This window comes from Betta splendens, chromosome 11 (genome assembly GCF_900634795.4).
Source record: "Betta splendens chromosome 11, fBetSpl5.4, whole genome shotgun sequence".
In the NCBI taxonomy this organism is placed as follows: Eukaryota; Metazoa; Chordata; class Actinopteri; order Anabantiformes; family Osphronemidae; genus Betta; species Betta splendens.
This window is the reverse complement of record NC_040891.2, coordinates 5,898,990-5,926,626: the sequence shown is the minus strand read 5'-3', so window position 1 is coordinate 5,926,626 and position 27,637 is coordinate 5,898,990. Positions and strand designations below refer to the sequence as shown.

At 44.8% G+C, this 27,637-nt stretch overlaps 1 protein-coding gene across 1 annotated transcript; it reads right to left on the bottom strand.

Annotated features, from left to right (window-relative positions):
* Positions 1–3,348: 3,348 nt before the first annotated feature.
* Positions 3,349–27,105, bottom strand: trim71 (tripartite motif containing 71, E3 ubiquitin protein ligase). Its single transcript, XM_029166853.3, has 7 exons — positions 25,175–27,105; positions 16,415–16,582; positions 12,588–12,722; positions 10,025–10,267; positions 9,401–9,898; positions 8,737–8,877; positions 3,349–8,501 (listed from the first exon to the last, which is right to left on the bottom strand). Exons 1-7 carry the CDS (start codon positions 25,913–25,915, stop codon positions 7,929–7,931), a joined length of 2,499 nt encoding a protein of 832 aa, XP_029022686.1. The 5' UTR covers positions 25,916–27,105; the 3' UTR covers positions 3,349–7,928.
* Positions 27,106–27,637: the final 532 nt, after the last annotated feature.

Sequence of the window (27,637 nt, the reverse complement as noted above, 5' to 3'; positions counted from 1 at the left end):
TGACTAACTGCTATCGACTGCATCGGCGGCCGTTCCAGGCTCTTATCACGCTGTCACATGACTTTTAGACGCGTGTGCGCGTCATTCGCCCTCAGGGCTCCGTCCGTGTCTGAGACGTCAAACTGACCCACGTGTCCCCTGTCAGAAGAGTCTCCTCCAGTCCGTGTGACTTTGCTGAGTACTATTTTGGCCTCTTGCAACTTGGGTGCACCCGTTTACAGCTTGAATAAGCGAATCCCCCCACACACTGATGATAGTTAAGATGACCGAAATAGGCCAGTCTTAAACATGTTCATTTATTAAAGCCAATCAGAGCCTCGGGATGAAGAGACAGAGCGCCGGCTCCTCGACATGAAACGAACTTTGATGCGTTTCACCACTGGGTCTTCTGCTGTCGTCAGAGAGGGAGACGTGCTTTCATTAAAAGAGATGACTCCATGAATGAATGGGGGATGAAGGGAAAGAACGAGGAGTGACATGGAACGTGAAGAGCAACATGGAAGTCGCTGCTGCCGAGAAACAAATGCATGAACGATAACATCAGCACAGCTGGATGACACCATACAGTAATAATCTATTTAATGCCCTGCAGTGGTTGTAGGGGTCAGTGCTTTGACCTTTGGTTTTGGTTTCTTCCGACCGCATGTGGTCCCTTTGGACACGTCAGAGTAACAGGCTGCTTCTCTCTTAGGATTCACAGTTGAACATATTGTTTCTTCCTCTGTGGTGTTTCCTCCGATGCACATGAAACGCATGAAGGGACTTGGGTGTGCGGGCAGGGGAGAGGTCACATCGGCGGACGGGATGTGGTGATCCAGCCTGTCTCATGTCACTGGGAGGACTCGTGGGGCGGACGGGCAGGTAATCTGCGCCAGCGAGCACGGCGCCCAGGACACAGATGAGGTCAATGAGCCCCTACATGGCTCCATCTTACATCTGTCGCTTTGCATGGTCATCAGTCTCATAATAGTGTGTGTGTGTGTGTGTGTGTGTGTGTGTGTACTCCCTGATGCATGAAGACAGACAGACTAGTGGTCAGCGCAGACAAAACTTGAGGTTACAAGGCGTCGGTGTGTGAGCCCCCACATTCGATCACATTCTGCCTGAAGATGCTGCCGTAGTGGGGTTGCCATGACTCCCTGACAGGAAGTGAAGAAGAGAAAAAAAGATGTCATGATCTAATTCATCTAAAAATGAAAAGCGGGCCTGCATTAAGTTGCCCAGCGTCCATCGGCTGCTACGTCTGAGCAGCGTCTGTCTCCTGGAAGACTGTGAGCCGAGTCGTGACTCAGACTCACCTCCATCCGCCTGGGCGCAGAGGTGAGACCACCCACTGTGACTCCAGGTGAGGCCGAGAGCGGCCAGAAACCTCACACTCACGCGCTAATGGGGGCGAAAATCGTCCCGGCGTCAGCGGCAGAGAATAAACAGCCGCTGCCAGACATAAGGAGGACTTTAGCACCTCGTCTTCAGCGCCCGCAGAGCGGAATCTGTCCCTGCATGTCGGTCCACAGCCATGAAACAGGCAGCAGAACGACGCTGTGCACACGTACATGACTCTCCTCTAAACATCGGTTATAGGAGACTAAATGACTAGAATCCAGCTCATGTAAGACTTCAAATATATTTGATCTAAAACCCTCAACATGGGTTAACAAAGTGATGCTTCCTGTTAATTTTCTGCAGGAAAAGCCTCATTATCACTTGTCCAGGGCTGAGTTTTGGTTGTTTCTGGGCGAACAGAGCGTCCTGTTTCTCTGCTGCTTCTCTCCTCAGTAGCAGGCTTGAGTTGGGTATGACGGCGCCTTGGAGGTGGAAGGTCTCAGCTACGTCACTCTCTCCGTCAGACTCCGCTGTGCATCGGCTTGTCCGAGTCCGCTCAGGTCAACGTTGGGACGTTTCCTCTAAACTCCGTCCTGTGTTAAACTGACGGAGAGTCACTGCGTGAGGCAGTTCACGCCCGGGGGGGGGCGGTTGGTAGGAGGGCAGCACCTACTCAGGATCGCATGTCTCTCGCTTACTGTCTGCTTCAATTATTAATCCCGCGCGTGTCCGCGCGCACGTGAATCATTCATGACACGATATGTTCAATATTTGCACATGAATGATTCAGTATTGTCCCAGCGCGCCTCCTGTTCACACCAACAAATTGGTGCCTCGGAGTCAAGTGGAGGCAGAGAGTCACACAGCCGAACTCCTGCATTTGAATGAAAACTCGTACACGGGGTAAAAATAACCGCTGTGTGGCCTTCAGCGGGCCCTGCAGCCATTTGCTCACCCGTGTCACTACCTGCTAACATGTGTTATTCCTTAATATGGTGTGATGTGGTGGCATTGTTAATTTACAGTGCTGGTGGGTTAGTGTCACCGTTTACAGCATCTTATTGAAGAGCTTGTGACTTTTCCGCATGCACAGTGCAGTTAGGTTCAGCCACTGAGTGAGTGAGTGAGTGAGGAGGCAGGTTTGTGCCACCACCAAAGCCAAACAATCTGGATGTGTGGGCTCTGTGACTGCTCCTCAGTCTGCCACAGTTAATTGGCTCCTCTGAGAGCCCCGTACGGCCACTCGCACACATACAGCGCACACGCGGCGGCCGAGGACCTCCCTTCCATCTGCCGGGGCCTCACGCGTTCAGGTGCAGATCGGGCGTTTGATCAGCGTCGGGGGCCGTCGTTGTCGTTGCGCTTGTGCACGGCTCACCTCCGTCCAGAGCCACTTATCGTCCCGTGACCTCCGTTTATCACACGGGGGCTTTAGACCCTCCTGATCTGAATAAATTGTGCATCATACGACTGGAACATCCGGTAATTAGCCCACATGTAACCGGCTGGAGGCGGAAGGTAGCGATGCATAGTATGTAGCAATGCTGACATCAAGTTGTGAAGACAGGAAACTACAGCTACGAGTCTCATGCAGCTTATTGTCCCTGAGGAAAATGCCTGCCTGGTTTTAGATTGGTCATTAATAATTGAACTCACACTGCCTATGAATAATAAAATGCTCTTCAACATGAGATCATGGCTCTCCTCTGACCTTTGAGGAGAAGGTTCAATCAGGTAAGTATTTACTTCAGCTGTCAGAGCTCAGAGAGAATTAATGCAAATACACTCAGTGTTATTAGACCTGTACTGTTCTTTTCATTAGAATAAGGTCAAATATAATAAAATATTCACTTGCAGATGAATTAAACCACTCAAACCAGTTGCTGTCCAACGGTTTGGGATTTATTCTACACCACTTGTCTACAACTCACAAAAAACCAAATGACACAGATCGGATCACTTGGCACCGTTAAAGGCTTCATTTTTAATTCATGTAGTTTAGGAAGAAAAGAAACAGCAGCAAAGTTTGAAGTCAAAGAAATAAAACTTTATTTAAGTGTAAACAAAAAACAAACAAAAGAAACTGCATAGGAAATGTTTAAAGTCCACAGAGCACAGAGAGAGCAGCAGGTGGCAAATATATTTTAGTCTCCTCTGCCTCATTTAGTTAGACTGAAGACCTAACATCTGCATTTCCACTCAGCACGACATGAGTGCGGAGAGGTGTGCTGGCAAACACACACACACACACTGTTTAACGAACAAACACACAGACACACACACAGACGCACACCCACCCACACAGCGGCCTGAATGAGGAAGTGCCAGCAGCACCCAGCTAAACTCGGCTGGCCACGCTGGCTCCCTCTGCATCTTGGACTGCGAGGATACATTCAGTGGATTTCTGCTCAGACGACACAACTGCGGCGCGCAAACACAAACCGCCCGCTACGGGAACGAGACACAACGGGAACAGGAGCGTGGATTCGGTCAAATTAGACACGGTCGGCCGCTGCGTGTTCCACATACTGCGTTTGCTTTTGCTGGCAGGGAACGCCTCACAGCGAGCGGCTCCGCTGTGTCTCGGAACCCCGTCAGCGGCTGGTTTGTAGCAAGCGAGCGTCAACAAGACGCCATCGAACCCTTTTCTTCACAAAATACATTCTAAAAGAGCCGATGAGCATCGAGTGGTGTGAGGAATTTGTACTTCGTTGGAAAATAACAAAACAAAGCAAAATTGAGAAGAGAAAAACAAAGTAGTAATCAGGGGGAATCTAGTCAAAGGCAATTTGAGAAATTATGCGTTTTTGTTTTCATATATGTAAATGGACACACAAAATAATTAGAGAAGTACTGAGACGTCATAACACTACATCAACCACTAAGAGAACAATGAGACACCAGCAGGGCACGGCTGCTGAGACTACCTGAGTTTTGTAAGTTCTTTTCCTTTCTACATTTTTTTTACTTTTTTAGTTTGTTTTGTTTTGAGTATACAATTGTATAAAAGGGAGGTCTACATCCTTGCACGTCAACTGATGTAGCTTTGCCTTTGTTTTTTGTTTTAAACACATCACTACACTTCCAAGACTCTTACGAAGATGAAGAGGTCAAATGATTGTGCTGGAAAAACCAAGCTGCTCCCATCGCAAGGTTGAAAACAAAATGGCTGGCGCACGGACTAATCATTGTCAGGAAGAGGAATCAGAAGGGAGGTTTTCGCAGCCTCCAAAGTTACAGAGATTGTTAAGATATACTTAGAGGGGCGTAGAGACATGAAGCACTAATGGCCCACGGACACACCAGCCTCCTGCATTTATCGGAGGATTTCTCGGGAATTGAGGCGTGGCTGTGTGAACAGGAACTTGTGCTCTGCAGAGCCTCTAGAGAACAGGAAATACAATCACAAATGTCAAAGGCTAACTCCATCCAATGCAATCCTAACACACGCACGCACACACACACACATACACGTCTTTGGGTATATATTTTGGTAAAACCATCCCCACAATCAGCTACCTAGCCCATCTGAGAAGATCAATTTATAAGGTCTTTTTTTAAAGCATGCAACAAAATGAAAAACAAAAAAAAGGTTTAAAATACATTTTTCCTCTTTAAGAGTGAAGACCTAAGGATCTTAAAGATAGAATTCTGCAATCTCAATTAAAACAAAACGGTGTAATACTGAAAAGCCCCAAGGAAAGAAAAAAAACAAAACTTATTGGTGACACTATAAGTTAGGTTCAGAGCAGCAGGGTACGTGGACTCTAACTGGCTTGCAATCAATGTGCGAATAGCTCCACTTAAATAATAAAGCGTCCTGCTGTCACCATTAGGTGCAATTCTCTGTTGTATTGGTTTAAACCACAGTTTTAGACTTGACTTGAGGTCCTACACAAACATCATGCATCCTCCACACTGAACAGTTGGTGAATGGTGAGATTAGAGGTAACTATTGTGTGCTAAAAGGCAAACATGATGTTCTTAGCTCTTTAAAAGAGGCCTTTTCTACTCCCCTCAGCCCTGGCGCACAAAAACTAATTACATTCTACTTATGACTTGTAAGCAGAATCTGCATGTTCGTCATTGTGATGACGATGATGACAATCATCATCATGAGGTACAATCGGGCCCAGCCCTCTTAAGTGCATCCAATCAGAGAAGGAGGTTTTGTTCTCAGGTGCTCCGACTAAACATTTGTATCTAGGATATAATAGTTCAATGACATTTGTCGTCTATAACAATGTGGTCCAAATGTCACCCCTGTTTGGCACAGAGCTCTCACAGATCCTTTTGGCACAATGCTTCTGTCTGATATATTTGGTATTTTTGGGATAAAAGGCAATGTACAGTAGATTCTACAAACCGAAGCCTGTTCAGGGTTGCCAGATGGAGTGATGAATGCAATTACAAATTTTATTTCAACACGAAACAGTACCGTGATCTTTGGTCCTAGAGCTATGAGTCATGTACTACACTGTAACACAGAGTCAAAGAATGAGGTATATTAGCAAGATATAAATATCTGATGAGGTATGCTTACATAAAACAAAATGAGGTATTCAGAAAGAGTAACAAGTTGAGGTATTTGAAAGTTTAAATGCACAGTAGCTAGAAGTGACATACTTGAGGTATTCAGGAGCTGAGGTATTTTAAAAAGGAGGTAAATGATTGTTGAGGTATAGAAAATGAACCCAAGAATGATTATGTGTAGACAAGCTCTCTCCTCAGAGGTGAAAGGGAATCGCTATGTTTTTTGGGGTCCCTAGATTTGTTCCAGGCCGAGGAAGTGTCCAACAGAAGCAGAATTGTCTTAGCACTTTCAGTGGGACACAGACTGAGCAGAAGGGCCAAGGGGACTCAACCCTGCCAAGTCCAACAAGAGTTAATACTTAATAGTTGTAATACAAATACAGAAGCCAATGTGAGATGCTACCTTGAACATTTGGTCCTTCTAGCAGTGATGGAACCGAGCCATTATTTAATGGGTAATAGGCAATAAATGCGATGGGAAAACAGCTTTTCTTTGGTGCAGGTGTCTCTGCAGGCAAATGACAAAGGCATCACACAGGAAGGACTCAGTGTTTGTGTTAGTCTAACACGGACAGTGCTCTGAAGTATGTGAACTTCCCAACAGCGTCTTAAAAATATTATTTTAAGGGCAATTTTTCATTCATTTAGATTTTTAGTTTCTGTAATTGCCAAATCTCCATTTGGCCTTTGTGCAGAAATTCATTCAGACTTTGGTTTACACCAGTAGTTGGTCTGTGGCCCTCCATCTTTAGAGGAGTGGTCTGCTAGCGTCAATGAAAAGGTGTCCTCTGATCGAACTGGCCCCAGGAACTAAAGGGAGTGGCTTTCAACCACAGTATAAAATCCAAAGGATTGTAAAATTAGGGGTTTCGTTTGACATCAATGTCCCCTCAGTGGCCACATCAGGGTTTTGTTACACAGCACGCCTCATCAATGTGCTCATTCATTCACTCCAATTACTCTCCATATTAGGATCACTAATAAACACAAAGATTAATTATCAACAACCTTTGGTGAGTCCTCCTACGTGAAGGAGATGCTGATCTATTGACAATAATCTTTGCATTTCAGTCAGTCATGCAGAAGATAGTAATGAAAGAGTTAGTCTCTTTTTTAGCAAGGCATACGTTACAAGAGACGATGACAGCATGGCGTATGCACGACCAAATCATTCGGGGAGTCTTTTAAATGTCTTACTTAATTAATCTACTTGAAGAAGCTTTAGCCAGTGAAGCTTGAGGGAAAGCCTGTGGGGCACTGATCGTTTTAAATCAGTCCAATAGTGACCTGAGCTCATTTTGATTCAATCAAGTTTTGGCATTGCTTCACTTTTTCCTCTTAGGCAAAATAGACAACTCCACAGAACCACGGAGACATTAGGGTCAATGCAAAACAAAAAAATATCCTAAATATATGAAAGGACATTACTGTACCCTAGTTTCAATTCCAAACAAAGTCTTCTAATGTGAATAAATCACGCAGCCCCTACAGCGATTATTGACTCAGCACTTCTCAGCTCAACATTTAGAAGGTTCACTTTAACTCGCATCTCCAAATGCACAGCAAGAATTCCATTAATCCTGTGCAAACTGAAAAGTCTATTCCTTTTTGTCTTTCTTAAATAAAGTATAGAGGTAGACCATTCTTCTTTGTAAAACTTCTTGGACTTAAACCTCTGCTCATTGACTGTGAGTACATTCATAAAGAGCTAAATGAGGTAGGTGTGGAGCAGAGGGTACAAGATTTCAAAAAAGTGAAAAATTCCCTGAGATGAATACATAAGGGGAGATTAGGGGGAAAGAGCGGCTGAGACAGAAGGGAACTATGTCTCTTTTTCTATTGATTATCAATTTGTAGAGGTCGCATAATTATCAGAGTCTTGATATGAATATCAGATTTTCAATGAAATAACTATCATCCAGAGTTTAAATTTCCCTTCTTTCAACATCAGCTCTGATCCTCTTGGAACTCTCCTCCTCATGTCTATTGATCTATCATTCCCTCTCATCAATTTCCTTCATTCAAAAATCTGCAGAAGGACAAATGAAGAATTGAGAATGCACAAACAAACTTTAAAACTTGAGGATGCGATTATTTCCAAAGTCAACGACCACAATGACTCCATCAGGCGTCACAGCTACACCGGAGGGGCGGTCCATCTGACCAAAGCCGCTCCCCTGTGTACCAAATTTGCATAAGAAGTTTCCATTGGGCTCAAAAACTTGGATTCGATGGTTGCGGGAGTCCGCCACGATGATGCGGTTCTCCTGGTTGACGGCGACGCCCTGCGGACGGAGGAATTGCCCGTTTCCAGTTCCCTCAGACCCGAGGAAGCGGGCAGACTGGCAGTCGGGTCTAATGACCAGGAGCCGGTGGTTGTTGAAGTCAGTCACCACCAGGTGGTCTTCGTGGTTGAAGGCTACACCTCTGGGAGAGTCAAAGTGTTTCCAAAGGGCCCCTTCAAACCCATACTTGTTGAGGAAAGAGCCGTCAGGCGCGAAGAGCTGCACACGGTGGTTCCTGGTGTCTGAGACAAGGATCTTGCCTTCGGAGTTGACAGCCACATCCCAAGGATAGTTGAACTGCCCATTCTTGGTACCCTTCTCCCCAAATTTCAGCAGGAACTGGCCCTCGAAAGTAAACACCTGTCAGACAAAGCAAATGTCTTAAAACCCAACGTGTTTATAAGTGGAGTGGACTGAGAGTAAGCACCAGGACGTACGTGTTTAGAGATGTATATATACGTTTTCAAAGCCTTTGGAACTTATAGAATTTTTTTTTCCATGCGACTGTACTTTGGTGCCTTAGTTGGAACTTCACAGTATGTCATCGAAGTACCAAGCAGGACTGTGTCACTGTTGTCTACTGTGCGTTTAGTACCTGCACACGGTGATTGTCCTTATCGGCCACAATAATGCGTCTCTGACTGTCGCATGCCACCCCCGCTGGACGGTCAAACTGACCGGGCCGAGAGCCCAGAGAGCCAAACTTATGATGAAAGGCCCCACAAGGCTTGAATATCTGGAGGAGGTGGAAAGAAAGAGGAGTTTTATTAAATGTTAAATTGGAATCCTCTCTATATAAACATTCGGCTTGTTGCTTTACGCAGTTCAGGCTAACTTTTTAAGTAGTAATTATTTAGCTTCATTTCATTTTTTGCTGCCGAGTCGTCCCTGGGAATATGGTGTATGTGGTATACAAGTGTGTGCATTCATGTTGAAAGCACTTTACAACATTCCAGCACAAAGTCTATTAGGCAGACTTTCCGCTACATAAACATTTCAGCACAAAACTCAACAGTGTGAAGTTAGCATCAACTGACAGGTGAATGACTGATTATACATAACCACTCTAAATGCAATTTAGGTGCAGACGGCTGCATTTATTCGTCAGGCTGAGTAGAGACAGAAACAGGACCAAAAGAGAAGGAGAGGGAATCTCTAAATGCACAATATACATTTAGCCATTTGCATCTAACTTTTGAATTTGAGTCAATAAGCAAAGTTCGACAACTGAACGAGCCAGGTTCCAAGTTGTGCCCTACCTGTATGCGGTTGTTGCTCCGATCAGCGACCACCACGTATCCCTCCTTGTCCACACTGACACCCCAGGGGCGACACAGCTGACCGTCTCCCTCGCCCTCGCACCCGAACGACGACACCTGGGAGCCCAGTGAGCTGTAGCTCCGGCCTGACTTCACCACTACTTTGAAGGGGCTGCCCTGGATGTGCTGGTTACAGACCAGTACGGACACTAGGTGCTCCCCCTCGTATTTGGGGAGGTAGCTGATGGTGTAGGAACCGTTCTGGTGGTCCGTTACCTCCACTGCAGACAGGTTTCCATCTGTGATGGACATGACGATAGCAGACACCGCGTCTCCACCGGAGAGGCGCGGCTCACCGTCATGGTCGTAGCCGATCACTGTAAACGATGCTGGTTTGCCACGAAGTGCACTTTTAAGACCCTCGCCGTGGGCTTTAGTGACAGGGGCAAAGGCTCCACTGCTGATCAGGCCCATGGACTGGACGGCTATGTACAGAGCCTGTGGGAACCAAAGACAAACTGAGCCTTGTTTTCTTTTAACGACAACCTCAACCAGACTGAACGACAACTGACTTTAACAATGCAAAAAATGCAGAATTTACACTTATGATGAGACATTTTCTACCTGGTCTGGAGGAGTGAACATGAAGCGGTCATCCTCTTGTGGCTGCAGCAAACTCCTCAAGGCTTTGAGTTCATGGATCTGGGTGAGCATCCGTTCCCTGGCCAGTAGCACATCCAGGTGGCGGCCCTCGTCCAGGACCTGGCTGACGGCGGCGATGGTACTGTCCAACTTGGTCAGGCTTTGGTGCAGTTTCTCCACCTGCAGGTAGAGAGACTTGGCCTTCACCTGGCGGATCTTCTCCACCTGAAAGTGAATAGGACTCAAGTAAGACATAGATCAATATCTCACTTTATTCCATGCAATTTTAGAAGTAGAACTGAATGTGTAGGAGACATGTTGTCACTTAGTGTCACTGCAAGTTTGTCCACTGGATGGCAGCAATGTGCTGGCTGTAAGATGTCTGCACAGCATTTAGGGAACAGATGCACGCTGTTTCCCTAATGCTGTGCAGACATAATGTCATATCAACAGTATAAATCGATATTAAATTGTATTATTACCTTTCTTTCAGTAAAATTAAACTTTTATAATTTTACCACTAAATCTTACACATCTACATTATTTTATATTGTTGAACTAGATAACATTTGACAAATGTAGATGTATAATTATTGTCAAATCAAACCTAATCCATTATTTCCAAACTAGTTAATTTTTTTTGCTATAATATGACAGCATGAAATAAGGATGTGCACACAAATTAGTATTCAAACAGGTTTATGTGTAACAGCTGACCAAAAAAAAAATCTTTTGCTTAGTTTTGATGAATTAGATAAAAATAAAACTTCCAAAATAATTGTAGAACAACAAAAGGCACCAGACATTTTCTGTAGTAAAGCCGGATAAAGTTACAGCCATGGGGCTTTTTTTTCTACTCTTATCATCGATTATATAGTTAAAAGGACCTCTGACAGTACAAAGAGATTCTAAAAGGAACAAAGTGACCAAAAGAGCAGGGTCTTTTGTAATCCCTGCCATAAGTGGAACAACAATTTGCACCTGCGAGACTAGAGTTACACTTTATAGTCTCCGAGGACAGAGGCTGCAGTTCGACTACACTGAACAGACAGTTTTAGTAGCTCAGTGGAAAAACACAGAAGAGGGAAAAAAATGTAAAAATGACACGAATGTGATAAGTGTGTAAAAATGTCTGCACCAGTATTCCTGACAAACCACTTGGGACAATAGGCAGGACCCACCCAGACTCTCACATATAGCTTTAAGCGTCTCATGTGTGAGTCACACCAGAGTCTTTGGTGTCGTCTCACCAGCTCGCCAACGAGTGCTGAGTCACTGCAGAGCTCCTTCCTGGATTGAGTTTCTGCGTGTTTCCTGTCAGCACAGGTGACTGTCACACTGGCTCAGAGCAGAAACCACTAAGAGTCATTTCCGACACCATGCATGATTCATGCGTTACATCTATAGAACCGAGCAATGACACCAAATCAATCAGAACCTTCATGCTATAGTCTGACCTCACTGCTATTCCTCAATGTGTACATACTTATTCATCAATTAATTAATTAAATCATTGGAAAATTTTGAGAGAATCAGTCTGAACATTGCAAAGTTGTGCTTTCACAAAGAGGGAGCTTGTCCATGTCAGATGGGGTCCAACATGGGGAGGAACTGTTTGATTTTAGTAAGGGGTGGGGCGTCTGTGTCGAGCCTGCAGGAGGCATGACACAGCACAGTGGAGATCACATTCAGACATTACCCGGCTTTGTGCTAGGGAACACGGGATCAAATCTGGGCCGTCTCAATTCAAAGTTGGCATTTGATTCACCTGGGTAAAGTCCATATATATTCAGGGTTTTGATGCATGTCTGACAGTAGCTTGTGTGCGTGGGTGGGTGTCGTATGGACTGTAATGACTTTATCAGGTCAAAAATAAAGATCAAGTCCTGCAGCGGTGTAAAAAGGATTTAAGAGGGAACATGGGTAAGTGAAAACCTTCTCTGTGACACTTTGACCCGCACACACACAACGGAGGCATATGATCTTAGAAAGCAAGACACAGGTCAGTTTTTACAATGTCACTGAGCCTGCTCTCAGGGGAAGGGATATAAAAAATTGGGAGCCTGGTGGGCATTCAGCTGAATTAACGGTTCAATTCTGTCAGGCCAGGAGCAAGAAATGGGAACAGGCACATAAATGCACATACACACACAGTTTACTATCTGGTTTCAGTCGTAGCTCACGCAGATGTAGATGCTATGCGTTACATGACGGGTACGACAGCCTCCGTCTGTGTGTGCAGCGCTTTTTATGACAGTTATGGGATTTAGATGTTTAGCCTGGGTTGAGGGGCCTCAGATGAGGGCTCCTTCCTTCACCCTGAAACCCCCCTGTTTTTCAGCATAGCCTCAAACCTGAGAGGCCTCTGCAGATGGTTTCTGACGCACAGGCAAAACAGCGAGCTTTACAGCTGGCTCTTCGGTTTCGTACCATAAGCTCCGCTGTGATGTTCAGGTGTGACAATTAATCTATGTCTTATAATTGGGAGGGTGTGCCAATTAAGTGTAACGAATTAAGGATGATGAGTGCAATTAGCACAGCTCACCTTCCATAGCAGCTCACATTCCCTCTCCTCCAAGGCTTTCTTGTGTCTGAGAACAAGCGCCTTCACTTCAGACTGCACCACCTTCGCTTTGATCTCCACCTGCTCGGCCATGGCCTGGACTTTCTCCATGCTCAGCTGGAAAACAAACAACAACAGAAAAGGACAAATTTTAATAAAGCGATCCAAAACTATTTCACCTTATTTGATGATAAGCTGATATATTTTAGTGACATTAATAAAAAAACAACTTCAAGTAGATTATTAGGCGTTGCTCCACAGTTAGATAGAATGACCAGGAATGCCTAAATATACAAACACTCCCTCACATGGCCTGTTTTATTATTCTAAAGGGGATACAGGCAGTCACCCAGAACAGGATACACGAGATGAGGAAGCATTAAACAGTAAGGACACTGTATGTGACATCTTCCTGGAACATATTGCTGCTCATTTTCTTTGTTCGCCCTCACATTTGGTTGCTCCTTCGAGAGGAAGAGGAAAATGGGTCAGGAAAACAACTTGGGCTGGAAATGTTCTTTTTGGAAAACAACCAAGTCTACCATATTTGCACCATATTTAAAACAGTCTTACCTGCTCATACTTTAGAATGAAACTGAACTATTTTAGAACTCTACAGACTCTGGAGGAGTGAAAGCTTCAATTGTTAAGATTAGATTACAGATAATGTAAGTTTAAATATATATATTTTTTATTATTTACACTTAAATGTCACTTTTAGGTTGACCGTGACCGAATGCTGCAATAAAGCTAAAGATAAGTTATAAAAATGAATTCAGGGCATAAATTTCAGCATTTATATTTGTGTCACATGCATATTTCTCTCTTTGTCTCCCTCCCTTCCCCCCACTGTGATTTTATCTGGCTTTTTTCTCCAGCATTTTCTGGGAGGTCACCGGGTGAACTGGACCTCACAGGGACGAAGGGGAGGTGGAATAAGGCTTCCTTTGTGATAATGGCCGCAGGGATCAAAGGTCACCAAAACCTTTACAGGTCGTGATCTGCAACCTCAGTCTTAAGATACAAGCCCGCCTACCCCCACGGCATCCCTGCAAGAACAAAGCCTGGCAGAAGGGTCCTTTTCTCTTCTGCCAGGCCATTTGAGGTGGGCAGCTAAAGGGTCAATTAAATCAGGCCCCAAGAGAAAAAACAGCAGGGAGGGAATCCAGCAGGAACTGGGGGAGGACCGTTAGCAATACAGAGTAGAAGACATGGTGAAAATTTAAAGCAACAACTTTGAGTCTATAACATCTGCAACTTGTGCTTTTTTCTAATCATCATATATCATCATCATAATTAATTTGTCATTATTTTCCAATTTTCTTTTTTCTTAGTTTTGTCATCCTTCTCTGACTCCCCTTAGCTTATGTCTTCTTTACTTCTTGCTTATTTATCACGCTGTATTTTCTCTCCTCTGGTATGCGAGGAAAGGGAAAAATGAGGAACTATGCAAAACCATGTTTTTAGAGAAATGAGACGTCTTTTTCACCGACTCATCATTTGACTTGACGACCGTTTCTGGTGACATCAGCTCAGCTGGATCAGTGGGATTAGAGCTCTGAGGCAGCTATTGTTGATCATTACGCAGAACGTGTGTTTTCAGTGTGAGCCAGACATCAGACTCTAAATATGTTTCTATTTATAAAACATTCACACTTTCTCTGAAATGTTTAATATTTCAAAGGTTTGCATCTGTGTAGCATCTTTTCCCATATGTTTACAAGTAATTCCATCTTGAACCTCTTAATATTAATAAAATCTCTATATTTTGAGGACGGGAACAATTTTCGGTTACACTGGCGACTGATCAAATAAGAAAATTAGGATGTAGCCACATCTCCGTCTTCTCCCTTTTCTGTTGTTCTCTCAACGTTCCCAGAAGCTTGAAACACAAAGAGGATCAAACGGACCAATCAAATTGCAGAGAGCCAGAGCTCTGGCCAAGCAGGAGGTCACAAGTCCAGGGTCAGAAGTCAGGGAAGATAATGGGTATGGAGTGGGCGGAAATTTCCTACCTCAGGGGATACGAGTGTGTGTGGTGTGTGTGTCTGTGTGTTTACATATAATCTGGCGTCAGCATTTAGTCCCATGTTGACCTGGGACAAAAAGAACAGACAAACATGCACCAAAGACTAAAAGGTATTGCCAGATGGTTTACATTGTTTCTACTCTGCTGTGTGTATCCTGGTGTGCTTCTTTAAACAAAATATGTTTGTTGACATAATTGTTGTCAGCTAAGAAAATCAAGTGACTGCTGTGGGGCCTGGTTTTGGTTAGAATCTCCTATATGCATTGTTTGGCATTTAAACTGAACAGATCAGTGTTGTGCGATGTTGGAATTTAAAGAACACCCCAAAGTGACATAAGTACCTATCCTTTAGGGCACAAAGTGTGACCTAGTCACACAGAGGTCAAGTTGAGAAAGGGATAGGTGAGGCACGGGCTCCAGTCAGAGGATGTGTGCATGCCAGCATGTCAGATGAACTCGGTGGAAAAGCTAGTGTTTCATGTTTCAAGTTGGTCTTTAGTAAAGCCGTAATGCTGCCGCACCGCCCGAGCAAAGCGGACAAGACCAACGTGTTTTAATGGGTTTTCATTTACTTTGTGCGTTTAAGCAAAACCCAACTAACAAAGTATTTACTTGTACAAATACATTTAATACAATCTACAGATATGGCCTGGTTTTACAAAGCAACTCTACAGGCAGTGGGTCTGAGAGTGTCTGTATACGGAAAAAGGGAACAGTCTGTTGTATGTAGAAGCTGCGAACTAAATCTAAACAGATCATAACTAATTCATACCAAATAATTGCCAGCTTGCAATTCCGAACTTCAATCACTAGAAACCGCATGGAGTCAGCTCCGTTTCTCTTCTCAATACATTTCCACATAAATGAATTAATTAGCTGTTGCTTGCTAGTGTTATGTCAATTGAATAATCGCTTAAATAATAATCAATACGCAAACATTCCTTTAGGCCAGAAATAGAAATGAGTAGTCATCTGTTGCCTGTGAATATGAACAAAAGGGTAAAACTGGACTGTTCAGGTGGAGTTTGTCGAACCTGTCTTTCTTTACTCATATGTGTCAATACATTGAGGGGTGGGGGGTGGGGGGCAATCTATAATTATGTAAATGTGGAGAGGACGTGTGTGTGTGTGTGTGTGTGTGGGGGGGGGTGGGGGGGGGGGGGGGGGGGGGGCACGGAGTGCCAATGACTGAGTGAGTGAATAGGGGGAGGACAAAGTGTTACATGTCTTTAAAAGAGGAGGGGAGCTTTCCTTTCTCTGAAATCCTTTAAATACCTCCCCCACCCTCCCCCATCCTCCCCTCCGCTCCTGCTCCCCTTTGACCTTCGGCCCTGCCCCCGCCAGACCACACCCCGTGCAACCCGCCCCTTCTCAGGGCCAGCTGGACACCTCGAACACCAGGCTTCCCGGCAGCCCCCGGACCGGTCACTTTTAAGCATATTCAAGCTTATTATCTCTATTAGCTGCTCGCTCAGCGGTGAGAAGGAAACACAGCTGCTGCCCGTTGTAGTTTGACCTTGCTAGGAATTGTTTTGTTTAGTTTAATCAGACACTGGATAATCTGTACCACAGCTTGTTGCTTGTTCACTTCCGACTGAATACAGTTTAAATATTTAGACTTCAGGAGATTTAAAAAAATGTTTTAAATGAAATTTTGATCCAAATGAATTAATCCTCATATTATTTTAACATTAACAGCAACAGAATAAATAACTGAATAAGATATTGGTTAACCCACTTTTTTTGTTCCCCCATGTATTTACATGCCGTTACTACTCACCTGCACAGCTTGACGCCCCTGCTGTGCATCCGCCAGTAGCTGGATGGTGATGGCCCTGCAGTCCTGCACAGCATCTTGCAGGTAAACAAAGGTGTGGCCCATATGATGGCCCATGCTGCATTCCCTGCAGATAGGCACCGAGCAGGTTTCACAGAAGAACAGAAACATCTGCAAACAGACATAAGACAACAAATCAGTCCATTGTGGTCAAAATGTGCAAAATAACAAAAAAGCAGAAATCATAAAAAAGTATCAACATTTTAGTGACATTTGTGTATGGTTTTATGCCACCGGGAAAGAAACTGGCAGTATGAAAACACGGAACACAAGCTCTCACTCACACATATGGACACAACAAAGCCAGTTAATGAGAAAAGACCATGGGTGATAAAAAAGTCATCCATATGCATGTGTTGCCAGGGTGCATTGACAGCCCAGATGGTTTTCACTCTTCCAAAGCACAGAGCCACAAGACCTACCAAAGGACTGAACGCCAATAAAACTAAAATCAATTCTCATTCTGGACAGTCTTTTAACATATGAATTCTAGTGCCACATGGGGAATTTCACTTTTTTAATCTGTTTATTAATACAACGAATGAAACAACAGTGTCCTGATTGGTTATTTCATGTCTCGTATTTTTAGGTTTACCTAAATAGTTAGTGCTATAAATGCTATTGCTTTTAATTGGCTGAAATTTATGATCAGTAAGTAAAATCATCTATGTCCTTTGGGAAGCTTTACGTTGGACCTGTTGTATAAGAGTTTACTGCTTATAAAAGACGACAAACGCAATGTGCCCTGGCCGCCGTGTCCCAAAGAGACACCAGATCAATGGCTTTCAATGGCCACAGAAGTAGAGTTGATGGGGAGGGTCTGCAACCAATCCATCAATGTATCAATAAAGGCTGGTTCCCTGGGGAGCAGCACAATCTGATGAGATACACACACCTCTTTTTTTATGTGACTTCCTGCTCCTTTCTGCCTCTCCTAGGCTCTTCTGGGATTCTTTTTTTTCCTCCCCTGTCTCTCATTTTGCTGAGCCCTGTCCTCTACCACAGCCTCTGTACAGCCCTGTCATTCAGTGCCCTGCAGTGCTGTCCCACCCCCCATCAACATGTCTTAAATTCCAAAGGGACAGAACACACAAAAGTGTGGAATGCAGCTGGGCTGGTGTGGAGGGCCGAGGGGACAGCAAGATTGATGGTGCAAAGATAGGCTAGATAGTAGTAAACCATAATATGTGCAGATCAGCAGCACCCATGTCTTAAGATAATGCTGCTCCAGAATGAATGATTAGATGATGGGGGAATTCTTCAATTATTCAATTTTACGGTGACAGGAAAACAGCTTCTGACATGAAATGCTGACTTGCTTATTAGCCATTTAAGAAGTTTGTGGGGGCAAAGGGAGAGGACCCTCAGCTAATGGAAAATACTAATCAGTATTATAGTATACAACCTGGTAAACAAAGAACAGAATGGCAGGTTGAGTATAATGAAATATGCTAGTTTCCTCAAAGTGTCACAGTAACCGTGGCCCTGAGCAATAAATTTCATGCTATTCTGAAAACAGGGTAGAAGTGGCCTCTAGAATCTGTGCAGAGGAATATAAATACAGAAGAATAAAAAACACTGCGTGAGAGAGGTTGACACATATGAAAGTTGAATAATATGCTGTCCCCTATTTGTGAGAGTGTAGCTGGTTGCCAAAAACCTGGAGTCCCCTGTTTCACTTCATTACAGCCTTGAAGAGACAGATGGCATCAAATATATCAGAAACAGTCCTCGAGGTGAAACACACCAAGTCATGCACACAAGGTTGTGGATTACATAACACACTGGCCTCTTGGAGCATTAATCAATAATATTGACTTGAACAGAATACTGAGCTCTGTGTAATGATTCCATTTCCTTTCTACCTCCTCCACTTGATCCGACTCCAAAACACAGTATTTCTAACATTTAGTCGTCTTCCATGTATTCTTCCAACAAGGACGTAAAACCAATCTTAATTCTTACTGAGCAAGTGTTCCATTACACATGTGCAACTTAAACAGGGAAGGTATTTCACAGTCTATACCATGTGCCGGACACGCCGGATACCTTCCAGACATGGCCAGTGTGCACATGAGGTAGAAATGTGAAAAACAACTTAAAAACCGTAAAGTAGGTGTGGTGTCACGCTAAGAAAGTTGTAAATTCCACAGAGAACACCCCAGAGGGGAGGCCTTCAGGGAAAGGTGACTCAACTACAGAATGAATTAATTCGATGCTACGATGAGCAGCATCTCCACAGGATAAACAAAGAAGCGCACGGTGACATGCACCAAATGGAAAGTCCACGTCAAAACGGACGCAACGCTAGTTTGGTGCCTGGAAGATGGTTGTTTAAGAGGGGCTGGAATCAACATGCCATCACCAGCCATAAAAGCTCCGAGCACCAGGGCTCAGCTACGATGGGGGAAGTGAGTTACTGTATTTCATTAGTGCACAGGATGTTTCTCGTTCTACCTCTCTGCTCATTATGCCCCTCCATTACGAAATAACACTAAAACACATTTAGGTTAGAGTGTAGGGACACCTAAAAAAAAAAAAAAAAAAAAGAGACAGAACTATATCATTTTAACATTGTACTGGTACTTAAAAACCAAATTATGATAAAAGTATCCTAAAAACAATAAATAAATAGTCATTAATTATATGTAGTCAATAGTTTTTTGAAAATATATACATATTTTTTAACTCCCTTTTAAATGTATGTCCATATTAAAAAAAATTAAATATAAAAAAAGGTCATAGTGCATAAGCACAACAGTCATTTGTCAAATTTGTCTTGTCTAAAATAATATTTGCATAATTCTGGTAATAATAGCAGCTGCCCTTTTTATTGAATATCATATGTAATAGTTAGCAAACACACACACATTAATAATATCATACAGATGTTGTGATGATTAATGGAGAATTGTCAACACACATTTACAATTCAATCTGTTACTTCTATTTACTATAGATTTGACACATTCAAGCCTAACAATAGCAACATGCTGAATAGCTGCGAGCTGCCTGGTCTTGTGTTCACAGGAGCCGACCCTCCCCACCCTTCCTTCATAGGTACTGGGAAGTGGGGGAGAGGGCAGAGCCCAACCAGTCAGTAAAACCGCTCCATTCGTTTGGCCAAGTGGGGGGAAGGGACAGGAGCCGTGTAATGTCACACTGTGGTGCCAGAAAGGCCAGAACTGCGAGAGCACTGAGATGATGAGACATGGGCACTAATTTTGTCCGAACTAAATATTCCAACTGCTTCTGTACAACTGTAGTTATATCTTGCAACATTTGGTTAATTTTAATTTTAATTTTTCATTTTCATTTTAAAGATCACACTGGTAATAAAAGCAGGCATTGTCTCTTTTGGAGTTGTATTTTTTAAATTGGTAGTGAGATTAAATTAACTGAAGAACCTTATTATATCTGTGTGGACATGTTTTATTCATAATCCGAGTCACTGCCTCAGGCCTCTGTGTGCTCTTACTTGCTACCAGTCAACAGATAACAGAAGGTCAGGAAGGCACGGCCATACACAAACATGAATGGATATTTCTAGAAGCTCTTGTCAGAAGTTCTTGTGCTTTGTAACAAGCTCATTTAAGAATTATATATATATATATATATATATATATATATATATATAATTTTTTTATATATATTTTTTTTAAATAAACACACAATGACTAGTGAAACTGACTTCAGGTAAAACTGCAAAGAATCAGTAAGATTTACTGTCAAATGCAGACAAGAGCCGTTCCAACATGTCAGTCAGTGGCAAATGTGGAAAGGCTAAATAATAATTATAAATAAATAATAATAATAATAATAATGTTGCATTGCAAAAAAGTTGCAATGTTATGGCATAGTCACTGATGCAAACAGTAAGTTAAATCAAACAAATTTTGTTTATGATTTCAGCATGACTGCCCATTCATTAAAGACTGAATTGTAGTATGTTCAGACTGAACAATCCATCAAATATCCAATCCCAACATTCCCAGAAAACCACGTGCCGCCATAAGACAGTTCTTCTCTTCTTCCCTGTCTGTCCTCTCCAGGGCTCTTGTACTTCTCTTTTTCCTTCTTCCTTTGCTGTTGCCCCACCCTTTCGTGGCAACCTCTCTTGGCTTTTTGCCACAGACACATATGCGGACACGCCTGCTGATATTTTGAAACTCTGCCACATACAGGGGGGGGGGGGGCGGTGGCTGTGAGCCAGGGATGCGATTGGATGGAGAAGGAAAACAAAGCAGTCAGCTGGTCAGCTACTTTGCCAGCAAGCATGTGACTGACTGTAGTAGCTTTAATTCTTAAGCTGTAAAAAAAAAAAAGGAAACAGCATAGTAGATCTATGCTGTTTCCTTTTTTTTCTTATGTAGATAGACAGAGAGAGTAATAAACCAGCCTACACCTTTAACAACCTTCAATGTTCAAAACAATCCAACAAAAGCATTTCCTCCGTTTAAAACACGGTCCAACATCGGATGATTTACACATGCACTCACTCACTGATGGAGCAACAGAACGATGCAACGTTACCAATAGCAAGTCCTTTATATAGACATGTGTGTGCAACGAGCATAATGTCCCAACACAAAGTACCAGTCATACTTGTCACTTGGCAGTTATGTTACACTGTATTATTACACTGTACTGTAATATTTAAATTTGGGAGAATTTTTAAATTAAAGCATAATTATCAGCTCTTATCGGCATTAGAGCTTGTCCAAACTAAAAACAAAAACAAATAGTACACTGCTAGTATACAGCACATTATTGCAAACACTTAGGGGGAGTATTAAATTAGGCACGAAGCTGTGCTATGTCCCCCAACCAGGGTTGAGAGTTTTAACATAAAATGTGTTAACAGCACAATCCCATTGAGCGAGGTTAAATAATGGCCAATTAAACCCCCATTTGTGCCCAGCTACTGGGAAGGAAGTGGCAGGACCCAGCTTTAGAATGGGGTTTAAATCCTGCTGCCAAAGAGCATGTGATAAATGCCTTCCTCTCCATCCATTAAATTTATATGTCCTCAAAGTCCTCAGAATGGACATCAAAGCTAGGACACAAACACTTAACCTACATGAAACGCGTTCACAAAAACGCATGAAAACAGGAAATGCTCTCTAATTACCGAGCACATGTTGTGCATTAAAACCCTGGAAGTCCAACTTCATATAATCCAACTGTGCTGGCTGCATGGAAGCACACGCACACACACACACGCACGCACGCACACGGTTAACGTCCTCCTCAGAATAACTACCTACAGATGGGAGATGCTCTTGGAAATGAAAACACTGCTGCCACACACTCACTGGATACTTGCAGGAGTGATGAAACGTAATCATTGGCCCCCCGAACAGCATCAGCTGCTAAATCACGTCGCGAAGGCGTGCAGCATCTACACACTCCATTGTGTCTGACACAGAGCAGAGGGAGGCTGCTGATGAGAAAGGCAGGAGTCGGCAGAGGAAATACCCAGTGTGTGTGTGAGAGAGAAAGAAAGAAGGGGAAAAGAGAACCCAGGAGGTATAAACTCAAGTTACAGGAATTCCTCTGGCCTTGTATCAGCGACAGTGTTGGGTTAGGTTTCCTTACAAACATTCTCTGCTGGCGAGCTCCACAAAGTGGCCATCGCAAAGTCGCCCCGGCATATGTTAAAGCGATACAGATCCAAGCAGGAAAAGCTCCGCTGCAGGCGCTGCCCAGCAGTTTGTCCACCGTCAGAGCAACTGGCTGCAGACAATTTGTGTGTGCACCGATTAGAAGCCAAGCGTGAGCCCAGGCAGTCGTGGAGCGGGTGGGCTCAGCATGTCGTTCACTGTTGATGAAATAATATGTTGCAGGATAACGTCACAGCAAGGAGAGGCCACTTCCCCAGCGTAAACCCATTATGCATTTCACACACTGTGGGACCCTCAGACTGACAACTACGCCGGTTAACTAGGCCAACGTGTTCACTCGTCTGCATATTCTCTAAGTTCTTATCAGTGGTAGCCCACTCCCTTTGAAAGGGGCCCTTTCCTCCAAACACAAACCTTTGTTTCAAGAGCAATTGGTTTTTAGCATTTTATTATTTTTGAGGCGGTCCAATTTCTAATGCCTTCTAATGTTTTGTTCCCAAACAATCCTCTGGTAATTTCACAAGGGGTTAACTCGGCTAAATGATTCATTTCTGCCGGCTTGACTAGAAGAAAGGTGGAGCCAAAATAAATAAGTGACACTCTGCAGCAAGAGTTAAGAAGAAGAAAAAAAAAAAAAAGAATTTTTCCAATGCAGTTGATAAAACAGAATTGAAGTGAGGGACCACGCAGGTACAGCAAAAGTATTCGCTCATCGATTTTTCAACATGTGACCAGATATCATATTGAAATACTGAATAACGTTTTACGTTTATGCAGGATTTAGATTTGCCTGTTTCTAACTGCCAGCGTCTCTTACATGACAGCTACGTTTATGATTAAAAGGTCCTTTCACAGAACATAAAGCACAGATGTAGCCAATACCATTAATCACAGTTAAAACCATACGTTGAACAAACAGCAGCAAGGCCTTGGAACAGAAACATCCAAATGGAATGCAGCCATTGTTAAGGTTTTTACTTAAAGCTACACTATGAAATTTAGCATCTGGCTCTGCAGCCATTTGCTCTGCGCCACACTTGAGTCGTCATTATGCAATTAAAGCCATGGGAATTTTATTTATTTATTTCATTTAGGAGGATCTGGAGATCAGTACAGTGTGCATGTTAAAATACCTACATTTAACCAATAATGTACAAACACATCTTTTTGGCTTTGTGTCTCTAGTAACCATGAAAATGACTGTGAAAGGTGTGTCATTTCCACAAGGAGCCTGAATAAACTACTCAGTCATGACAAAAATAGTAACAATGCCTTTTTTTTAACCGCTGACACGTCTGTTTGAAACAAAATAAACGTTGAGGCCAGAACAACGGGAGTGTCAACACCCTGGGCACAGTCAGACTATGTAACTACCTGTTTCTAAATAAACTGACTGCACACACTAAGAAATTGTAACGTGTGTTTAGTAAACTGCAGTGAATAAACAAACTGGGAATTAAGTGAACAAAGCAGTAAGCAGAGGCTAAGAGTGCAAACACGAAGCTTCCAACAGAAGGACTGGGGATATGGGGACTTTAACAAATGATGGATGTGGAGGTGGGTAATAGATAATGACCGCTCAGTGCTCATAGGTAAAGAAACACTAGCCTTCTCCTGTGTCATTCCCTCCCCCAGGGCTGAAGCACAGTGAGTGACTGGGAAATAAAGACCTTACTGGAAAACTGAACCAGCCCATTTACTGGCAATGGATGGGGGGTGTAAAGAGTGGGGGGCTAGAGGGATTGAGGAGGTTGTAGGGGTCAGGGAAGAAAACTAAATTGGATATCTGAAATGTGCTTCTGTGACTTGGCACATAGTTAAAGTCCTAAAAGCTACAGAAAGAACAACTCGCTCGCTGACAGTGCTTCGTTTCTCCAAAAAAAGATGGAAATGGGAGGCTTTTATTGATGCATATGGTTTTGCACCGATGCAACATTGAGGACCACCCGATGGCTGGAGTCTGCACCCGTCCTTAAACTAGATGCGAGCTTCACGCGACGGGCCGCGGGAACTTCGGTAATTACATAATTGCAGCCAGTCCACAGACGCGGCGCATGCTTCCTGAAATTCGAAACATTGCGGTCTGCTGCCGTGCCCACTTCCCAGACCTCCTTGCCTCATCGGTCTATGGGAACCCAGTTTGCAGCTTCCCATTCGCAGCAACCGTAATAAACACACCGACACCGAGATGAAGAACCGACGTATGAAGAGCGATAAAGTGACCACACCTATTGGCGAGGAGAATTTCTCATCAACATCCTGCTCCATCTCCAGTTGGTTGGACGGCCAGTAACAATCACGGTGATGCCAGGTTCTGGGTACATGTTGTCAAACTTCATGATAAACTACTGACAGAGCATATGTTTTTATGCTCTTGTGGCCAAGAAGGGAACTGTCCAGCAGCAGCCAGAACTCCCTTTGCCTCCTAACAGAAACCATAAGTAGTTCCAAATTGACATTCCAAGACCCCCTGCTTCTGCTATTTGTTATTCTTCCTGACCATATGACTGAACCAAGAAAAAGCTGGTTTCCTTTTTACAGTTCAAACTTCACTTAGGTCACACGGTTCAGAAAAAAATAAAAAAAACTCCTACTTGTCTTTTACCATTATCTGAGAAAACCTAGATCTCCATTATATTTCTACACATGGGGCTCCTAGGAGTCATAGAAACATGTGTGCAGTTGCTACAGGGCCTCTCCGTGCCCTGGATGGACGGTGTGGTACAGATTAACCAGACTCCGCGTGTGTCTGTGCCTATAAGTGTGCGCATGCACGCGGGGCGACGTGTGCGCAAATCCAGCTCAGCACACGTGCCTGTTGGTCTCCAGGGAACTAGGTGAAGAGCCACTCAGCTCCCTTTGAACCCAAGGCCATATGGCCCCTAGTATGGTTCTATAGTACACACATAATGCTATTACACTGCAGGAGTGTGTCTGAATGCGGGAGTGCAATATAAAATGACTATGGTGCCACAGCCATGGAGCCACGCTAGCGCCAGTAGGGCCGATTTCAAAGCCAAAATAATCAAATGATGCATGTGTGACATGAATGTATGGAGCATACAGAGCATCCACTCACCTCATTGTCGTGGTGCTGACAGAAGCTCATGCGGTCCTGGAACAGCGACAGCAGGGCGAAGTTGCTCTGCAGGGACTGGGCGAGGCACACCGACACACCTGACTGGCCGGGGTTGCTGTTGGCGTTGCCCAGGTGCAGGTTCTCGCCGAGGCGCTCGATGAAGTGGTCCTTGGTCAGCCGCACCCGCTGGTGGGCGCGCACGCAGTTGTCGCACAGGTACTCCTGGCAGTCCAGGCAGTGGGAGGTGGCCGGGTTCTCCTCGTCGCAGGAGCTGCACTGGGGCTCGCCCAGCAGATGCGGCTGCAGCAGCCCCGCGTGCGAGTGATGGAAGCCGGAGGAGCCTCCGACCAAACCGCCCCGGTGGTGGTGGTGGTGGTGGTGGCCGTTCTTGGGGTGGAGCTGCTCCTCGGAGCTCACCACCACGTCCAGCAGGTTGTTGAAGAGGAAGTTGGAGGAGGGCAGGGAGTCCACCCCGGCCTCGGAGATGGAGACCTTTTGGTCGCAGGTGGGGCAGCGCAGCTTGAGCGGGTCCCCGGGGCTGCGCTGGCCCTCGAGGCAGTGCCTGCAGAAGGCGTGGAGGCACGGCAGCACGTGGAGCCTCCGGGTCGTCTGGCTGGAGGAGGACGAGGTGTGCGAGGAGGACGAGGACGTGGACGAGCTGGAGGAGATGGGCGCAGAGGAGCCGCAGAGCTCCTTGCAGAGCGGGCACGTCTGCAGGTCCGAGTCTGGAAATGAAGCCATCTGCGGCGCTACCGAGACACGGGATCAGCTTACAACACGCGCGGCGACGAGGTCGAGGTATTCGTTGGGGGCCGCATCGGTCCGCGGCGCTATGTAGAAAACAGCGGACACTTTTGAGGTAGATTCATCAAGCTTTAAAGTCAGTTCAACAGTGAAATGGTTCGAGCGGACTCCCGTCTCTGAAATCAAACTGTGACGTGATGCTCCAAAACCCGAGGCAAGAAAAAGAAAAACACTGAGGCTCCGGGGATTGATTCAGTTACGCAAGGCGTTTTGTTGAGAGGAATCCAAGTTATTATTATTATTTCAAACACGCGGGTGCGCTATTCTAGCGATGCTTCTTTGTCGACTCCCTCGAAATAAAGCCCGAACCGGGGTGACGCTGCGTCGGCTTCTCGCCGCGAGCGGACAGCATGGCCGCGGAGCTCCGCGCTACGAACGGCACCCGCGGGCGCAGCGAAGGCTTTCCGAGTTCGGCTCGTTCGTCCGCTCTCCAATTCGGCACCGTGTCGTCGTCGCGCTGCCTCCTCGGTCTAGTCCACCATGGGCGCCCGTTCGGGCGGCGTCGGGCGCAGCCGGCGCTCGGTCGGTTCAAGTCGCAGCGCGAGCCTCGGACCGAAATACCGTAAATAATGCATCAAAGCGCCGCTGTCACGGTGTGCGCGGGGTCGTTGGGGCACCGCGGGCGGACGCAGGGAGGCTGACGCGAAGCCACGGCGCCGCACGGGACGTCTTCAACAAGTCCCCCAGGGTGGATTTACAGGTCCAGCCTGTGACGAGGCCGCTTCCAGCGCTCGTTGCCCGTTCAGCCTGTAGGTCGCTCTGCCTCTCCGGCGCTCTGCATGGAGGAATGCGCAGGATTCGCTCTCCGGGAGCGCGGAAAAACGCTGACCTAACACCGGAAAACCTCGGCCCGACGACCGAGGACCGTAGATATGCCCTTTGCTCGCTTGTTGTTACCGTCGGCCACTCTCCGGCGAATTAACATAAACATTAGTTGTGCGCTCTCGCGGGCGCGTGTTGCTCGGGCTGCAGCTCCTCGAGCCGCTCTTATGAGACTGTAAAAAAAATAGGAAGCCACTTCCGTCCTGCGGAGGAGGGAACGGAGGGAGTGTGCGCCGCGCGCTCGTCCCCGTGTCTGCGTGCGCGCGTGCCCGAAGCGCTCACGCGCGTCAATCAGCTCTGAGCGACAAGGTGTGCAAACTGTTTGCCCCTAGTTAAAAATTAATCTAATAGTTTCAACATCAGAATGAGAAATGTTAAAGGAAATGGAATGAAAGTGAAGTGAGTAAACGCATGAGTCATTTATTTTATTAGATTTACTGGTTCTCCCAAGACGTGGAGCAAATAAATTTAATTGTGAGTGATGTTCATCCAATATAAAAGCATTTAGTCAGCCCTGCAGCTGGTCGAGCTTCGTTAATAGCGAGTCTACTGAAATTACGAGACAGCTTCACTACACGAATTATTTAATTCATCAGGAAGTTCTGGTTTTAGGTGAAGTGGGTAAAAAAACTAATGGACACACTGATGGAAATGTAAGTCCTACTGCATGTGAAACCACAGCTCCAGGACATGCACTCATTTTTATTTGCTCCCAAAATGCCAGATCCAAATGTAAGCAAATATTAACAGTCCATTACAATATTTTGAATTTTGTTTGCTACAAAAGCAAAAGTCTTGATATCTGTTTGAATATTTGTTGTTATAATTTCTATATTG

Coding starts and splice junctions, on each gene's coding strand:
- trim71 (XM_029166853.3), bottom strand. CDS start 25,915: ATGGCTTCATTTCCAGACTCGGACCTGCAGACGTGCCCGCTCTGCAAG. Junction 10,268..12,587: donor AATGTGAGCTGCTATGGAAG/GTGAGCTGTGCT, acceptor ATTCACTTTCAG/GTGGAGAAGATCCGCCAGGT. Junction 9,899..10,024: donor TGTTCACTCCTCCAGACCAG/GTAGAAAATGTC, acceptor TGGTTCCCACAG/GCTCTGTACATAGCCGTCCA.